Source organism: Vanessa atalanta, chromosome 21 (genome assembly GCF_905147765.1).
Source record: "Vanessa atalanta chromosome 21, ilVanAtal1.2, whole genome shotgun sequence".
Lineage (NCBI taxonomy): Eukaryota > Metazoa > Arthropoda > Insecta > Lepidoptera > Nymphalidae > Vanessa > Vanessa atalanta.
The window spans coordinates 2,055,705-2,075,489 of record NC_061891.1 but is presented as its reverse complement, the minus strand read 5'-3'; the positions used below and the strand labels follow the sequence as shown (position 1 = coordinate 2,075,489).

Genomic DNA, 19,785 nt, shown 5'->3' with positions numbered 1-19,785 from the left:
TTCCGTTTTTGGATTCGTTTAGAATTATCAGTTACATTAACATATTTGTTAAGTGAAAATATTCATTTGAATAAAGGAATTTCTAATTTTATAACAATGAACATTTTAATAATAACTTATCAGGGTTCAAGTACCCAAGTTTTGTTTTTTTTTTTTTTTATATCGGAACACAGGTAAATCTTAAAAACAAAAAAAAAAAAACTAACGTAATAAGCGTATCGAGTCTATAAAAATAAATTCAATTTAAAAATCGTCTAAAAACTTTCACGAGTACACTATCTATAAATCACTTACCTACAATAATATCTATGTATTGAAAAATATCTATTTAAAAATATAAATTGTGTTATTAACCGTTGGGTAAAATTTCAGACAATTTTTTGTCTATACTACTAGATGTAGTTCTATGGTTAGAGATTAAAAATACTATTACTAAAGTCCATTCCAAGAGTCTTAAAGGAAAAGGCCCCTGTGCGCTCGTTGGGTATATCGTACGCCGAATGATTTCTTAGTATCGACTTAAATACCGGATTCGTCTAGCTTATCTCTGGTTGCGCGCATCGACCAACCAGGTGCGAGTATTTGAACTTGAGGGAGTTCGTCTCGTGGAATGGACTGTATATAGATACCGAAACAATCAATAATATATTGATAACTATTTTTTTTTAAATCTATTTTAAGTCATTATTGCATTTTTCAATAAGTATAGACAATATAGGAGGATAATTATTGTTGTTTTTTAATGATTTAGTTTGTATAGATGTTATATTTAAATTGAAATAATTTAGGAAACATGAATATTTGTCATAGTCTGTGCTGCCATTATGTTCGAGATAAAGGCCAAAATTTCTAAATAGGTTTAAATTTAGAACATAAATTAACACATTAAAAATTATCAGTTGTAAAAAATATTATTACAAAGTTTTAAAAGCATGAAGATTCTTTTTGGACGTCCTTAAAAACTTAAATAAAACGTAAATAATCTAAAGATTTTTCTATACATAATTTAGGAATACTAAATCAATTTCTCTAATAATGGCAGATTTCGTTATTTGTTACTAATTTTATATTAACTTGTTACTTTTTATGTTGCTCTAATTCTATAATTTTTTCGGTCAGCGATGTATTTTATTTAATAATTTGATCACACAATCACTCTTACGAACTTCATCCGTTATCTCTCGTGGTATATTCTATAACACAACCCTTTAACAAATCATTTGAAATTTTATTTTCAAATCCAGTTAGTATGTATCTTTTTTATTTAAAACTTTTAGCTAAAAAGTAATTAGTTTTACACTTTGTCTATGATAAAGACTATTTGAATGTACAAGTTAATCGTAAAGTACGTGTCGATCATCTGTACGTGAAACTCACAATGTCTGTCACTCGCGAGTCGTACAATGTACGCTTACCTAATCGTACACAGGTGCGCTATCGTCAATCTGGAGGGCAGCTCTGCACGAAGGAGGCCGGAAAGAGTCCGGTACGGCCGGTGCGCTGGAGCGTACCTTTGTACCATCCGTCTCCCCGCTTCTTACAGACGACAACGATGTCGTCCACTCTCAGTTCGAGCTCGTACTCCGAATTCGGGGGATACGGGACTATGCAGCGGAATCTAGGATGACAAATAATAATATTAACGATGTGAATTAAAATCACTCAGTAGATTAATGTAAATTTTCAACGAAGATTCGAGTTTAATTGGAATCTTACTTTTTCACGCACAATGTGTCAGTTCATCACGTGTAAAGAGGATCAATGTTTAACGGTGCCATACAAATCATTAACTCATTTGACACAAACGAATGCTATGCATACGCGTTATATAAACACAGCTTATAGAATAACTACCAGTGGGCCATGGCCATCGCGATCGCGAATTTATTTATTAGATCCTTACATATGAAATTAGCATTTTGTACGGGAGGAATATAAAGTCAATTTTTTTTGTAAAATATATTAATTGACCATAGTATGCACCGTCGTTATCTTGCCATCTCATAGGTAGTTCATTGATCCCTTTACTATAAAAACACTTTTATACTAAATCTGTCCGAATTTGAATTTATACTAGAGATGACTAAATAGTTGAATCCCATTTGAAACACACAACGGGCTCGGCCCGCAAGCGACTATACCTCTCCTTGAGCGGCGGCGCGTGGCGCTCGCGGCGCGCCGACACGTCCAGCGACGCCGACTTGCGGTGCGTCGCCCACTCCGCCGCGCCCGGGCCTCTGCGGGACGCAGCCAACGCGCGCGTTACGAGAGGCGGGTCGAACTCTAGTGTACTATATGAATGTAGGTAGGTACTGGTGGAATGATAATTGTATAAACATTTAAATCCTCCTATATCATATATATACATTAGAGTTCTTTGAGACTATAATTCTTGCGATGTATAATTATGTAAATCTTTAAGTTTCATACATTTTCAGCTTTATGATTATAAATGTCCATCTCTATTCATGTGATATATATTATTTTCATAGTGATAACATTGGGCAAGAATATTGTCGTCGATATATAACTCCAATAACCCTTCCATCCCTGGTTATGTCAAAGAAGATACTTCTAAGGGGATTGATCTATTTATTTTAATTGGACTTTCAGGACTCAAACTATGTTAAAGTACGATCGTGACTGTGAACATGAAAATGCCAAAAGTGCAGCAACACTGTGAAATTAGCAAACAAAACATAAAAACAAAATGCATAAACACGTGTCAATGTTAAGTTTTGTAATACAATATTAATCTCACAACTATGTATCGTCGGGTGGATGTCGTATAGCTTCGTGTGACATGCATTCGTCATTCAAAATAACGACAGAATTATTGCACTGTGCATTAAATGTGCGTTTATTCTGTGTGTGTGTGTGTGTGTATTAAATGTGCGTTTTATAATTTGTCTTATCACAAAAATAGACACTACTGTGGTCGTGTGTGTTCTGTACGAGTGTATGTGCGTGTATAGTGACGGCAGAATAAGGTCCGAATGCATGCGAGTGTCGTGTGCGTGTGCGTGTGCGTGAGCCCGTGGGGGCGCGGCGCGGCGCGTGCCCACCTGTGCGCGCGCTGGTCGCGGGGCGCGGGCGCGGCGCGCGCGGCGGGCGGCGCGGCGGGCGGCGCGCGCAGCAGCTGCGACGGACACGAGCCCGACCTGCGCGCACTACCCGCTAGACGTGCATCGCACACGATACGATATACGACACGAGCGTGGGGGGGGGACCGTTCTGTGCGTCTACTTTACGTTTTATTTGGGAGTGCAAAGTTAAAAAAAATCTTTACATGGTTAATTAATTCGGATGTGATATGATTTTAATTAGTTTAAGATTGAGGTCTAGTAGTAGATACATCTTTATATGTAGGTAAAATATTGTAACATAGATAGTGGTCAATAATCGTATACGTGTGCGGTACGGTATGTATTGGAGACAAACGAGCTTTTATAGAAAAAAAAAGTTGACAGAACAAACTGAGAAATATTTACAGATTCTTATAAAAGCTGATTTTTTTCCATAATTACACAATAACACTTGATATGTTAAACAAATGCCATACAAGAGAGCCTTGGTCTGTTTCATGAAAGCAAGTGGAGCGTATGATGTTAAAAACTCTTATTTATACATTGTCTGTTTTAGCAAATCAGCAAACCTTTTATATTTAGTCAGAAATCATCGCGGTTAAAATTTAAATAATAATTTTAAAAGAATATTATACATATTTATTTCGTTTACATAATAGGCTTGTTTCCACTAATAATAAATCGGATGGCTTTGAGTTTCTAATGATTAACCATGATAATTAGTAAATAAAAAAACAACTTTTCTACAAAAATAATAAAAGATTAATTATATTTTTGGAAAATAAAATCGACAAAATGAGGCATTTAATCACGTGACATTAAACACCAATCAGAGTTGCGTGACGTCACACCTCGCGAAACAAGCGCGGAACGCTACGTTGTTGCTATCAATTATCATTATGGCAGATAAACTGGGGGTACTACTTGGTTCTGGATCTTTCAAACACTCTGCGATTATTGACAAACTTTGTTTTTTCAACATATATCTTCTTGGCATTCGAACTTCGTTGGTATACAACCTGGTTTCATGCGCACTTGTGTCTTTACCCATAATATGATACTCTGTATAATTAGTCATATCATTTGGCAACTAAAAACATAAGAAGAGTTTGAATTATTACATTTTATAAAACGAAAATAATATTTTAACTCAAACAAATCATAAAGTCCTATTCTAGTCCTAACATTTTATAGGTTATGTGTAATATATTATATTTGCTAAATTCATTTCTTTTACGATACATTTATAACTAGATATATAAAGTTGTATTTAATACTTACATCGAAATGATCTTCACAGAAATAAATTGTGGAATTAGTTGACAAAATAAGAGCATCTTGCCTCCATGCCATTTTTAAGCACTTTATTCGTATTTATTTATTGTTTGGTACGTATATGAATAATTTGTCTGGCGTTTTTATCATTGTACTTTCACATTGGGGCACCATACAGTATTTATAATACGAGGAATTCATTATTTATTAAAAAACACAATTGACTGTCATACACAAACACGGCTGTTTCGCGAGGTGTGACGTCATTCAAGACGCCATGACAGTCTTGGCCTTTTTCGCGGTCAATTTCAAGTTCATTTCTAAAAACTCAAAATACTAACATTAAAAACCTATTTTTCTTAAAATAGTATATTTTTGGGGTGAAATAGATGCTAAGCTATAGTTTTAAACTAATTTCCAAATTTTGTCAACTAGCCTATTTAGGATCAGACCAAGTCTCTCAGAATTAATGAAAACACAATGCAAGGTCAAATGATCAGTGATATTAGGGTCACATAACACAAGTTAACAAGGACACATGCGGGATGCACACACAACGATTGTATGCACAAATTAAGGATTAATGTACAATGCCACTATCAAAATCAAAAAATGTTCTGAGCAATAGAATGAGGCAAAGCGATGTATCTTTGTACAAGGCAAGCAAGTACTGGCACGAATAGAACGCTATTATAGCTTTGTCTCACTCGCACTTTTACACACCTATATAATTCACAGCTTCATAGAGGTCTCGCTTCAATCACTATGCAGGTAATTTACTTATTGGTGCTATTGTGAAACTAGACAAACTACAGTACTCTATAGAATTAGGTGATTTATTTATTATAGTTGGTTAGCATCCAATGGAATATTGTAAATGGAGACTTTATACTTACTCGTAAAATGTAAATTGTTTAATGCCTATAAAGTCTATTTAAATCGTAGAATTTAGAAATGTAACGGCTACATTACACCCTTTTTTATAATGGGTTATGTGGGTCTCAAACGACATATAAATATGACGTTGACACCCTTAAGGCTCTATAAGACGGAAAATGAACATTTCCCTCGCTGGTTAGTTTTAAATAAATAAAAGTAACTGAATGAACTAAAAGGATTCATAAGCTATCGGTTTGGCCCGAGCGCACTGACCGCACGTGCACGGGGTGCGGGTGCGCGTGCGCGGGCAGCATGAGCGACGTGCCGGGCCCGTCCTCGAACACGGGGTTGTCCATGCTGTAGCCGGCCGGCGGCGGGGACTTGCACTTCTTCATCGCCGCCAGGCGCTTCATCAGGCTCACCCCCGTCGATATCGAACCCTTCTCCGATTTCGATTTTTCTTTTGACTGAAAAAAAAAGAACAAATTGATTTTCAAAAAACGTGACGTAGGTTACCACATTGTTATTTTTTTATACCATTTTATGTCATACCATGACGATACTTTATGCACAATAGTACATATACTGGACCATATAACGTTATACTTAACTTATAAAAAACAAATAAGATATTCCTAAATTGTTAATGCGTTAGTGTAATATGATGTAATATTACATTTACGCATAGATGCGTCGTAACCGGTCAAAAATAAACAAATTATTGGCTTACCTTTTCGGAACGTGGCGTACTCTGTTGAGGCTGTACAGAACTCCAAGGATATGTTAATGGTTGAACTGTAAAATAAACAACATATTTTTTTATAAATTATTTACTTACATATTTTTATATTGTCATTTTATTTAGACGATACAGATAAAAAAACGTATTCATTTGCAAATTACGAAATTCATCTTAGCTTCTACTTCAAAGTCAGTTTGTTATTTAACCTGGAATTATTTTATCATCTTCATTCGCTTTCTCCTCTCTAGTATATTTGAATCGACGCAGTTTGTCGCTCTGGATAAAATACAGATTAGCAAAACTTACGGCCAGGCGCTTTCCTAATGAATAATCTTCAATGGGATTGCTTACGCTGGTATATTGGTTTCTCACTACGATACACGTGGATGATATAGGCGCTTGAATACGCTAAATAAAGTAACCCTTAGCCTTCTTTTACATAACCCTCATGAGTTATGAAAAAGAAAATGAGGTTGAGGAGTTTGAAGACTTTCCATTCGTACTTCTCAATCCCATGAATCCGAACAACTAAGCGTGGAAAGTTGCGTTTTAAACATAATAAAAATATATTCTATAATTACCAGATGTTATAGGACTACTGGCTCTGGGCGGAGCGTCCGGCGGGGCGAGTGTGTTGCTCGTATTAGAAGTATTCGACGTAGTTCCCGTCGCTGGCTTCACGTTCACTAATGCGTTTGATACATTCTGAAAATTTGACAAAAATCGTTTGATTAAAAATTTTTAGTAAAAATTATAAGAATTTCGAATAACCAAATAACTCATAAAAAGGTAATCGTTCGTGAATTAATTTGAAAGAAATCGAATAATCGATGGTCATAGTATAAATAAAAACTTGGTCGTCTCGGTGTCGGTGACGTCACCTTGTCGAGGCGCGCGCGCGCGGGCGGCGGCGCGAGGGGCGCGAGCGGCGCCACGTAGTTCCCGGGGAACACCCCGCCGCGCGCCGCGCGCTCGCAGCAGCCCTTGTACCAGCCGTCGCGGCAGCGCTCCGTCACCGTGTACACGCCTGCGGAGGACACCTTGTTGAGCGGCACAGAATATCGCCCAAGAAACTTATTAGCCATACACACGTCGAGATATTTATTTATATATAATATCATAGTAACGTTGACTATTTTGCTAGTGCGCATAATAGGTTAAGGTATCTTAGTGTTATATATTTTAATAAAATTTATTTATTACTCTTTTTCTTTGTACAGAAGTGTTTGAATATCATTTAGACTTTACCTCCTTTTTTCAATTCCAATTCGTCTGATTTCTGCGGCTTATAAGGATAAAGTGCAATGTACGCGGCGGGAAGCGGTCGCTCGTTACTTCGAGAGCGTCGTCTTCGTCTCTCTTTCTCCCTCTCCGGTCTTTCCCTATCCCTGTCCATCGCGTGGTCTAGGAGACTCGTCGCTAGGATTTCTGCTGAATGTCTGCAATATTTAGTCATAAGAATTAATAATTCAAATCTTTTAAGTGCTATTTTCTTTGCAAAACTATGAAAAACAACAGTACTAATACAGAATATATAAATATAAAAACTGCAATTTTACTCACAACAAAAAGTACATTTTTCTCACCTATTTTGCGTGTTATTGCCTTGAAGATGAGACGAAGGAGTCAAACTATGACGTTTCTCTCTTTCTCTATGATGTTGATCTCTATGGCCTCTGGTCATCATGTAATTGCCCTCTTTGTTGTGGGAGGGCGACAGGGCCGCTTGTAAGCCCAAACCAAAATTCAACAATGAGTCAGGACCGCTGGACCGCATGACGTTCTTCGAAGAGGACGGCGCCTCCAGACGAGAAAACTCATTGTTGCTCGCACTTTCCTGACTTTCGATATTATTCTGTGACGCGTTACTCGCAACCGATGCATTTAATTTTGGACTCTCAGAAGGTGGCAGACTGACATTAAGAGATGTATTCGTAGCGGTTGAACTCTCATTCAAACTCAGTACTCCTAGTGAAGCATTAAGCAATGACTCTTGCGTTTCTTGATTTTCGTTTTCAGATGGATTTTGGGCGTTATTACTGGGCGGTACGGTCGAGTTCCGATCGGTGTTATTATCGGGGGAACTCGGAAGGCTGGGTTCGGCGCTTTCGCACGTACTCGTATTGGAACTCGTATTGGGCGTGGTCGTGGAACTTCCTCCCACGACACCGGTCGAGGGCGTGTTCACACTGGAACTCGAATCCGAACTATTATTAGAAGCGAAGGTGGGCTGCACTGGGAAGTGTTCGTGTGTCCTCACGTTCTGATACGTCGCGTCCGCGCGGTGCACGGGCGTCGAGTTCAAGTTGGCGGGTTTCGATGCGTGTAAAAATTGTCTTATTTCGTCGTAATCGTTGCCAACGGTCACTGTTATCTTATTATTTAAATTAATAAAGCGTTTTATGAAGTCCTTTGTGTTCTTTTTTTCGATGAGATCCATGTTTCTGGGTACAGCGGTGGTGGTGACGAGACCGCCGTGCGCGACGGTGGTCACGTGGTGACTGACGGGTTGCGGGACGAGTATTTGCGCGTGCGTCGCGTGGTAATTCGGGTGGGACTGGCTCATAGTGGCCAGGTTTTGGTAGTTCCCTTGACCTTGCCCCGAATTCGGGCTCGATACAGACATCGGCTGGTATCTATGCGGGTGCTGGTTAAACCAAAAATTAAAATTATACTTTACACATTGTTATAATTTAAAATTATTACCTAATATTTATGACTCTAAATTATACTATTTATAAAAATAAACGAACTATATTGGTAGCTCAGTACCTGAGTCTGTTGCCTGTGCTCCGAGTGTCCCGCCCTCGCGTGCTCGGGGACTGGCGGGACGGGACGATTTAATGGCGCACTAGAATTAAGGTATATATAGTAAAAATAAAATATATACACTAAAATGAACAAGTATCCGAAATTTATTTTTTGAAAAAATTGGTAGGACAGTCAAATGGACAACCTGATAGTAAGTGTTCTAGTCGGGCCATAGACCTTGGCGCCGAAGAAATTTACATCTCTAACTCGAACAATCTAGGTAACTAAGATGTTATGCCTCTTGTGCCTTTAGTTGCGCTTACTCAAACTTCAAACCGGAATAATGTCGAATATGTGATGAATGGGTAGTATCTACAAAGACGGGCTCGCACAGAGTCCTGCCGTTTTACATTGGAGTCCTACATTGGAGCAATGTGATGAAAAAAGATCCAAAAGTTTCTTCTCAAAAGGAGAGGGGGCCTTACTTTACTGGTCATAACTAAAGGAAGGCCTCCTGTTTTTATCACTAGTCGAATGCCTATGTTTGATTATTTATACCTTGTTTAATTTCTTTTTACCTGTTCATAAGATGTCTGGCCGCCTGGTTGAGTTCTACGAAAGCGATAGGAAATATTCCAACCCTCTGGTCGAGTCTGCCTTCTGCCCAATTCTCGTCCACTCGTCGATGCACCGTTATTATGGCGCCTGAATACAGTTATTGAATTAGTGGCAAACATAAAATTATATTTTTATAAATTTTTAATATAGCACAATAATGAAACTTTAGTCCATCCCACGAGTCGAACTCCTAGGGAATTAATAAACGCTAGAGATTAGTGTATTCAGCGGGTAAGACGATCCTTAGAAATTATTTAGCTAATGAAGATCACGCGCATTAATCAATGAGCGTGCAACAGCAATTTCCTCTAGGACCTCGTTTCGTAAAATAGGTTTATAAGCAATTTATAATTTATTGTTTTTTTTTCTGAATTTAGAACGGAAAGGCAAATTGTCCTCTCGGTAGTAACTGATCAAGAATGGACAAAGACATTAATTCTGTAAAACTCTGCTATAAAAGTTATTGCCATTAGGCGGAACTTGCGCAAGAGTCAAAATCAAAATATACTTTATTCAAGTAGGCTTTTACAAGCAATTTTGAATCATCATTTAAAAAACTATATTAAGTGAAGCTACCACCAGTTCGGAATGTAGTCAAAATTTATACCTTTATCAAAGGCTAAGCAACCCTCCTCGTCCGGGGCTGACATTCGAAAGTCGTAAAGTGCTTTACACAGCGCTGTGGGTACTGGCAGGGGTACGACTACCTGAAAAAATCAAAATAATATGTTAAGAAGGGCTTACTTTCTTAGTCTAACAGCTACAAATGTAAATATTAGCTAATAATTACACTGGTAACAATTTAATAACTGTCATTATTTTGTTTTACTATTTATTAAAGACGAGATACACAATTAACTAAGCTAATCAAACATTATGAAATGTAAAAAAAAAAAAATGAACGACTTGAATAGAATGATTTAATTTTGATGAATATATAAAATATATAAAATTGATGAATATATAATAACTGAAATGCCTGATGTTAAAGTCAAAAATAAATACACTGGCTACTTGTGTATGAGCGAAATCACCTTAATTTGTAAATCCAATTTGTTAGACCAGCGTTATCAGGTTAACATGATTTCCTTCTAAACGAGAAATTTGCTCACTCAACCTTCCAACCAGCACACAACATAAATATATACTACATATGTGTGCCATCAATATTAATATATAAGATTTATATAATTGCCAGCCTACCTGCACATAAGTAATAGGGAACATGCCGCTCCTGCCTGAACACTCGCCGTGATACCAGAAAGGGTCGAGTTTCTTGTGAAGTATTATAGTTTCACCCTTCTTGAATGACAGGTCACTAGAAAAGAAAATATAAATAAAATATCTATTTATTCCAAAACATATTAAATGTATACTAAAAGGTCAAAACAATAAAATTAGCATGTGTTAACGCTCGGAGTTAAAATAAAAAAGCGAATTAAAACAGTATACGCTTTACTTCAGAGATGGTTTGTATCGTAATAGTCGTTACAATTTATATAATTTTAGAATAGCGGAGAAGGACCAGTCGCAGTCGTTGACGTCAGTTTGCGTTTTGTAAATACTTAAAGTTGAATTTACGCTTGAACAGCATTTAAATTGAAAATGTTACCATTACTGATTGCAGTTATATGTAATGTTATGTATTATGACATAATGTAAATGTAGATTAGATTTTAGATTAATTTGAGATCATTTTAGCGTTGTTTTATCAGGTTACGAGATTAAATAAAATCGTAATAAAATACAATGTTTATTATAAAAGCAAAGCTAAATTTTTTATCGCAAACTTTTTATGGTCTCGAAAAATGCAACAGACGAATAATGTTCGACGGAAATGGCACAGATCAGTCGCCATACATTTATGAGACAATTATAATGGTTCGATTTATTTCATATCATAAAGTCGCTTGATGTAAGCATTCAATAATTGACTAAATTTTTCACTGATGAATATTATTCATTTTACTATTAAGATGAACGACGCTTTATTTTTCGTAGGGTTGCCAACAATGAGAAATGTTATGTCACTTGCAATACAACAATACGACGCATCGTAGGTTTATAATATACGGCAAAAAAATAATCTTGAGCGGGTAGTACCTTGACAAGTTTTTACTAAGCTTGTAGTTTACAACAATTGAATAAAAACACAATATAAAAAATTTGCTTACCCAAGTTCGTTTGATATAAAATCGTACATGGCTCTCGCATGCGGCGGAGGCTGTTTGCCGTCCGCACGTGACGGCTGCACTTGTGATTGAGTCTGAAAGGCAGGTAACATCATACGTGATCAACTCTTTCAATAGACATTCACAGATATACAGTAGAACCTCGGTAGGTCGAATTTCAAGGCCCGAAAAAAATCGACTTATTGAAGTTTCGAGTTAGAGAAGTTGAGATTATATCCTATATAATTTTGAATTACAAAAGTTATATTAATAAACATTGGTAATCTTCTCCTGCAAATGGTAATATAACACACTCGTGAAATATCTCTAAGATGTGTGTCGTGTAATTTTTTTGTAAAATTATCAAGTTCCAAGGGTCGTCGAAATTTTTTATTATTATTAGGGAAAATATTAGCTGAAATAGGTTATCGGTAAATACTGATATTTTAACTTTTCAAGGGCAAATATTTCGATTAATGAAGATATTGGCGCTTAAAGGCAAAGGATCTAGGGTATTTTTCGAGTTCTAGAGGCTCTTTATAATACTTGTCCGGTCAAACCGAAACATGATGAAAATATTAATTTTGACTTCAGGGTTAGCTAAAGTAAGTTAAATTAGTTATGTTTATTTACCTGCGAATGACCACTTCTAACTCGTTGTCCGATGATTTTCCTCGGAGCGGAGTTCTTCATACCCTCGAGTATCCTCATGAGGAGTACGTTCGGTGGGAGCTCCTCCACCTTCGTCTCCACGAGGATACGACATTCCGGACATCGCAGCTCCTTGTGAGACTCTACTATCACCTGTAAATATATTCAATCATTTGTAGGATTTCAAAAAGAACATCTTTGTTTTCTGAATCATAAATAGATTTCTGATTTTAAGGCAAAAAAGAAATTAACCATGAGCTTAGTCTTTTGATAGACGAGTAAGACGTAATTAACGAGTTTCTTCCGGGTTCGTCTCAGAATAATCTACATTGCTAAACTTTACAATGAATTTAACCTTGTCGAATCGACTTAATGGTGAATTGTCATTTACCCATATTAATCAAGCCATAGAAATCGTTGTTTAACTTAACCTAGTGAAACAATTTTGAACCAGCTTCACTCAAAATCATGACGAAGACAATAAAATCAAGTACACTTAACTTTAAAACTGCGGGTACTATCGAGAGTCTTATCTATGATTAATCTATTCGATGTAATGATTTTATTTTAGGTACGACTTTTATAATATACTCCTGAACGTATTATAATCTTAATGCCATCAAATTCATTTTTCTTGCAAATTTGTAACTTATACGTCCCATGCCCTTACCGTGGCTACCTCTATGTTCAAATTCATTACGATCGAGTTGATCACGTACATTATAGTATCTGACGGATTAGACGAAAGCTTGTTTTTAAAAGTATCTATCAAACATAATTTAAATATGCATGTCCATTCAAGAATATGTTACATAATGTGTACGAAAAAACGAATAGCTATAAAACTTAATTTAAGATTTCCTCATTTAAACTATCGATATGTCCTTGAACCAAAAAATTATATAAAGATAGATGTATATCATATTCAACGATATAAGCTATGCAATTATTGGACTGTCTCGTTAGTTAAATGACTCTAATGTTCAGTATTTAAACACCGGTTTTGGTCACATAATTTTGTGTGTTTGCGTTGAGAATATCTATCAGGAGGATAATAGGAGAAAACTTGAGCCTGGAAGATAATAGCACAATGCTGTCTTGGAAGACATACACAGTGTTAATAATTTAATGTTAAATAGTAAAAAGACTAAATGTATTAAATTCACTACTCCCAATGTAAGATGTGTCAAAACGAGTGTACGTTTAAACGGGGAAGCATTAGATGTTTTAGAATCAACAGAGTTCCTTGGTATGACAATAGACTCTAAGCTCCAATGGGGCCCCCATATAAATAAATTGGCGAATAGACTTAGCTCTGCAGCCTATGCGGTAAAAAAAATTAGACTTTTGACTGATGTGGATACGGCACGCCTTGTGTACTTCAGTTATTTCCATAGTATAATGTCGTATGGCATCCTACTCTGGGGTAATGCAGCTGACATTAATACTATTTTTGTACTGCAGAAGAGGGCTATTCGTGCAATTTATAACCTGGTCCCAAAAGATTCGTTAAGAGGTAAATTTAAAGAAATTAAAATAATGACTGTCGCTTCTCAATTTGTTTTTGATAATGTTATGTATGTACGCAAAAACATAAATGATTTTCCCAGAAATTGTGACGTACATTCTATTAACACTAGGAACAAGAATAAACTTGTTACTCCAAGTACCCGATTACACAGGGTTAGTAACTCTTTTTTGGGGCAATGTATACGTTTTTACAACAGGATCCCAGAAAACGTTCAAAATTATTCAATTATAAAATTCAAAAGAGTCGTTAAAGAGCGTTTGTGTGCTAAAGGATATTACAACACTAATGACTTTTTAGTTGACTGCACACCTTGGGAATGAAATGATCGCCTCCAGGCTGTTTCAAACAACTAATATATACTTATCATTGTACCTACATGGAAAATGGTTAAAAAAAAATGAAAAAAAATATATCCCGCTGAGTTTCTTTCGCCGGTTCTTCTCAGGTCCGAGGTGCTAAATTCCGAACCGGTGGTAGATTTTTGACAATCAATAAGCAAGTGCAAACACTTCTATATTGAATAAAGATTTTTGACTTTGACTTTGACTTTGAGCTGTTGGTTGATTCGGACCAATCTTTAGAGATAGATAATTCCAGTTACGACGACCAGCCACGATCAGGAAAGAGACAGATACAAGTTTAGATTGAATAGATCAATATGTACCAAGTTTTCTTCTGTTTTGGCACATAACGAGAACTATAAAGTCACCTTCACATGCATTTTTATTGGCATTATTTGACAATACTAATTTAAAATTATTTTCTTTAATTTGTTTTGACATCAAAAAGTAATAAATATTATTTATATATAAAACAATAGTTTTAATAAACAAATTTCCAAGAACGTAAGTTGCAACATCGTCATACGAATGACCGAGGTCAGCAACTGGAAACTCTACGGGATGAAAAAATGACGTAATACAATTATTACACACAAAAGCGAAAACATTAGTTTAAAGGATGAGCAAAGACCAAAAATATATTATTTAGAAAGATTAAAGAAGTTGATGATGATCTTGAGCTCGATATGAGTGGATAATGTATTTGATTATATTATTAAGAATCCTTTCATTCCGCGGATATTTGGACCTACACTTTTATGTATGATATGATATGATGTAGAGTGAGCCCGATTGCTCAGTTTCATATATACAAAGTATTGATGTTGCGTGGTTGATTTATAACGGTTCAAATTTAGACAATTAAAGTAACAGCATGTTAATTTAACCGCTGATCAATGGCTTTCTCTCCTTTTAAGGAGATTTTTGAAGCCATGATACACATGTGGGAGAATTTCAGCCGACACATAAAGGTTTCCTTGCAAAATTAGGTTAGACGCTTTAATATGCGATGAGTGGATTTTGCGGCGGTGAAGGAAAACATCGTGAGGAAACCTGCATGTGTCTAATATCATCGAAATTCTACCACATGTGTATTCCAAAAGCAATATAATAGGTTGATTCACATACACCATGAATAGGTAAATAAGATGGCTGTATTCAAATGCGACTTTTATAGCAAAAGAGTTCGGTTTTATCAAACTACCAGCTGCCCCGCGTGGTTTTACCGGCTTTAAATTTTCCTGCTCCGTCCCCGTGGGTCGTGACCTATACTTCCTCAAAAGTTGGACAATCAAACGTAGAGGATTTTTCGAATATCCTTCGTAACCTATTTTTTCTCTTTCCACAATTCTCATTGTTTTGCGACCCAAAACTAATCTTTCTAAAAAGAGTCCAGTTCAATTCGGCACTCCCGTCTAAGCCTGTGGCGATGTCGTTGACCACTACGGGGGACCCATTTGGCATCCAATTTTAATACATATATAAATATATACTATTTTATTCCACAAACGTTGGACATTTAACTGACTTCAGTAAAATAGCTTGATCAATCAAGCATCGAACGCATTTCCTTAATAGGAGATGATGTTACCATTCAATAACAGCCTTTAATGTATGTACGTCCGGATTGACGGACAAACTAATTGTATTCCATGCGTGCTCCGATAGCTGCGAATCCGATAGAATTCAAATTGACGACATGCATTAAGATTTATGTCCAGCTATAAAAATAAATGATAAGACGTTTTTTCGCTCGCCTTACTGAAAAAACTACTAAACACAAAATACAAAAAAATATACCCGAAGATAAAGTTCGTTTCGGAGGTTTGATAGAATTATTCTAAGCTGCATTTCCCACTTTCAAAGGCTTTTAAGACTACTGTGACAAGCGTGAATTGGCCGATTACCATTAAATTTAACACACATATACTACACATTTTTCAAGGAGAACTTTGTTTTACCTATACTATAGGAGTACCAACAACGTCGATGCCGCTAGTTGGCACTGCAGTATGAATCGACAATGGGGTGTGTGGTGATTTAAAATCCGAAACGTGTAGGTCATCATTTACTATTACAAAATGCGACTGTCTGCCAGTCTGTTGTTCTTTCACAGCCCGACCGCTGAACCGAGTTTAATTAAAATTTGATATGAAGCAAGCTTGAACTTCAAGAAAGGACGTCAGGCATAAAAATGCACAAAAACCTGACGACCAACCTCTAAAACGCGAGCGAAGCCGCGGCCGACAACTAATATACAATATAAGTTGGATTAAGTATGATAATAAATGTACTGTTTATTGACTACACCACAAACTACATTGTAAATAAACTATAAAATAAATAATGTAATATTTTCATAAGACGGCAGCACAAAATCAATAAGACATAAAACTTTCAAAGAAACTGCCCATAGGTGTCCGGATTAGAACCTCTGACCCCTTTCCAACGTTATATAACTAACCTTTTTTTTTTTTTTTTTTTTTTTTTTTTTTCTCGCTGGAAAAACGCGTTACGCGCTTCCCCCACGTGATGGAAGGTGGGGGGGTGTGTGGGACTCCCCGGAGCCCTGGACGCCGAGTGCGCCCAGGTACGCCGGGTTTACCCACTAAAAAACCAGCGGTACCCTCTCCGTCTTTCGGCGGGCGCCACGGGATCGCTTGCGCATGCTACCGTGACGCCCTGACGGTCGGCCCGCCTATGCGGGCCTCCAACACCTAGAGGGGGTTCTCGGGGTACTGAGACCCCCCCTAGTCCCTGCGACGCCTATTGAGGCGGGGGGAGAAGGTGCGCGTAGCGCTTCTTCCTCCTCCCCGGTCGTCTTCGGCGGAGCGGGTCTGCAGCGGCATCCTCTTCCCGCTCCCGCTCCGCGGCTTCCTTCTGCGACATCACGCTTTCGCAGAAGGAGCGCATCTCCGACCAACACGTCTCACTACCGAGCATTTCGTTGACGATGCTCGGCAGCGAGAGGTCTCCGCCCATAGTCGCCGCAAGGGTGTGCCTCTGGGGCCCCCACGCAGCACACTCACTCAGGGTGTGGTGCGCCGTGTCGACTGGCGCACCACACTCGTGGCAGGAGGGTGACACCTCCCGCCGCGCTATCCCGTGCAGGTACTTACCGAAGCATCCGTGCCCGGTAAGTACCTGCGTCATCCTGAAGGTGAGTGTGCCCTTCTTCCTCTCGACCCAGCGACTCAAGTGGGGCCGGATCGCCTCCACTGTCGCCAGGCCCGCCGTGGGTGACCCCAGATCCTCCTGCCATCGGGCGATCAGGGCTCGCTGGGCTAGAGCCCTGATCCGCCCGACCTCCGCCGACCCTGGACGGTCGCCGCGGTTCCTCGCCTCGACCCGGAACCGGTACACTTCCGCGAGCACCTCCGCCTGGAGCTCCCAGGGCGGATCGCCCGCGAGAAGTGTCGCCGCAGCCCACGACACCGTACGGTACCCTCTGATGCCTCTCACCGCTATGACCCTCTGCGGCTTACGCAGCAGGGCCCGGTTGTCAGCGGTGAGGGCGTCGACCCAGATCGGGGCACCGTACAGCGCCATCGACCTCACTACACCGGAATATAGACGCCGGCATAGCGATCCCGGCCCCCCCACATTCGGAAGGAGGCGGCCGAGAGCGGCGGCGGCGTTGATGAGCCTCGGGCCGAGATGGACAAAATGCTGCCCGAAGCTCCATCGACCGTCCAGGATGAGGCCCAGATACTTCATCTGGGCCTGCACCTTGATCACCGTCCCCCGGACGGTGATACTCGCCCCTCGTGGGGGTCCTTGCCGTGGACCGTGGAACAGGAGGGCCTCCGTTTTGGATATGGAGACCCTCAAGCCCAGCATTCCCATACGGTCCACGGTGAGAGCCGTTCCGACCTCGGCGAGGCGTGCCGCCTCCCGAAAGTCCCGCCCAGTCGCCGTGACGAGAGTGTCGTCAGCGTAGCACAACACCCCCATCCCGGGAAGGACGGGAGCTCGCAGGAGCCAGTCGAAACCGACGTTCCACAGGATTGGGCCGAGAACCGACCCCTGTGGAACGCCGCAGCCTACCCGACGCCGGACCAGCCTCCCATCGACCCCCGCCCAGAGGACCTCCCTGTCCTGGAGGTACGCCTCCAGCAGCCTCCTGAGATAGGTCGGCACCCCATGGTATCGGAGTGCCTCCCGTATCGTCTCGAAAGGGAGACTGTTGAAGGCGTTCGCCACGTCGAGCGAAACCGCCAGGACGACTTGCCCCCGGGCCACCGCTTCCGTCGTCCGAGTCTTCAGGGCGTCCAGGGCGTCGACCGTCGACCGGCCCGCCCTGAACCCGTACTGAGCCTCTGAGAGACCCGGACCGACCTCCTCGAGGTGCTGAACGAGACGGGCTGCGAGGACCTTCTCGAAGAGTTTGCCCGTCTCGTTCAGCAGCACTATTGGCCTGTATGCCGAAGGGGAATCCATCGGCCGACCTTCCTTCGGCAACAGGACCAACTTTCCTTCCTTCCAAGGCTTCGGAAACTGCCCGCTGCACAGGCACTCGTCGAACAGCTCCCGAAGCCTTGCACCCAGGAATTCCAGGGCGTCGCACAGAACACGCCCTGGAACCCCGTCCGGACCCGGCGCCGTGTTCTTGGCCCTCAAGCGGCCGAGGGCCATCTCCATCTCCCGCTCCGTGATCAGTGGTGGAGCCACTGCGTCTTCGATCACGGAGCGGGGGGCCATCTGCGGAGGGACATGCTCGCCTGGATGGGGAAAGAGTTCCCCGACCAGGCGCAGGAGGAGTTCCGGCGGCAGCGTCTCAGTGACGGGGGCGCCTTGAGTGCGGAACTTTCCGCGTACGCCGCGGTACGGGCGCCCCCACGGGTCTCGATTGAGACCCGCCAGAAGCTCCTCCCTGGCCTTCTCCTTGGCCTTGCTTATCGCCAGCTGCAGATCTTTTTTCAACTGGCGATAAGCGTCCAGCATCTGTCCCTCCAGGTCCGTGTCGAGGCCGTTGCGCCTTCGACAGCGGACGTAGGCCCTCCGCGCCCGGCAGCACGTCGCCCGAAGGTCGGCGATTTCGGGCGACCACCAATAGACGTGCCGGCGTGGAACCCTGCGCCGGGTCCGAGGCATGGCCGCATCGCAGACCTCCTTGAGCGAACTGCGCATGCGGCCCGCCAGCTCCTCTGCGCTGGCGCCCTCCGTCCTCCCCGCGGAACCCCACCGCTGCACGATGGCGGCCTCCTTGACCAGCTCTCGATCGACCTGGCCGAGAGACCACCTCGGCAGCGTAGTCGGCACCCTCTGGGGTTCCGCCGGCCTGCTAGAGGTGGAGATCTCGAATCGGATGTACCGGTGATCCGATAGAGTCTCCACCTCCTCCTCCACTCTCCAGTCGACCACTCTGCGTGCAACGACAGGGGTGGCGAACGAAACGTCCACCACGGAACCCCCCTGATGTCGCACGCAGGTGTGAACCTGCCCCCTGTTGAGAAGGGACAGGTCGGAGAGCAGGGCCCACACCTGGACGGCCCTCCCTCGCGGATTCGTGGCGGGGTTGCCCCAGGCACGCGACTTTGCGTTTAAGTCGCCGAGAACCAGTATCGGTTTCGGCGACTGCCTGGCCACCGCAGCTCTGACTAAGCCGAGGTAAGTCTCGAACTCAGCCAGGCTGCGATTAGGGGAGAAGTACGTACCGACGACGACGTACTCCCCCCACCCCACCACTACGTAGCCCGAGCCCCTCTCGATGAGTGAGAGGGGGGGGGCCGTTCCGCTC

At 41.1% G+C, this 19,785-nt stretch overlaps 1 protein-coding gene across 2 annotated transcripts in view; it reads right to left on the bottom strand.

Annotated features, from left to right (window-relative positions):
- Window positions 1-200: 200 nt before the first annotated feature.
- LOC125072259 (E3 ubiquitin-protein ligase SH3RF1) overlaps window positions 201-19,785 on the bottom strand; it is a 39,053-nt gene continuing 19,468 nt past the window's right edge. Inside the window, exons 3-17 of one of the 2 annotated variants that reach the window (XM_047682799.1) lie at window positions 12,156-12,326; window positions 11,526-11,617; window positions 10,555-10,669; window positions 9,959-10,058; window positions 9,312-9,438; window positions 8,755-8,833; window positions 7,569-8,629; window positions 7,231-7,421; window positions 6,864-7,009; window positions 6,564-6,687; window positions 5,971-6,035; window positions 5,514-5,707; window positions 3,066-3,161; window positions 2,142-2,237; window positions 201-1,618 (exon numbers count right to left, since the gene is read on the bottom strand). In XM_047682799.1, coding sequence (XP_047538755.1) covers window positions 1,441-1,618; window positions 2,142-2,237; window positions 3,066-3,161; window positions 5,514-5,707; window positions 5,971-6,035; window positions 6,564-6,687; window positions 6,864-7,009; window positions 7,231-7,421; window positions 7,569-8,629; window positions 8,755-8,833; window positions 9,312-9,438; window positions 9,959-10,058; window positions 10,555-10,669; window positions 11,526-11,617; window positions 12,156-12,326 — 2,835 coding nt within the window. In that variant the 3' untranslated portion in view covers window positions 201-1,440. The remainder of the gene's footprint in view (window positions 1,619-2,141; window positions 2,238-3,065; window positions 3,162-5,513; window positions 5,708-5,970; window positions 6,036-6,563; window positions 6,688-6,863; window positions 7,010-7,230; window positions 7,422-7,568; window positions 8,630-8,754; window positions 8,834-9,311; window positions 9,439-9,958; window positions 10,059-10,554; window positions 10,670-11,525; window positions 11,618-12,155; window positions 12,327-19,785) is intronic. The other variant, XM_047682800.1, reaches the window with a different exon arrangement.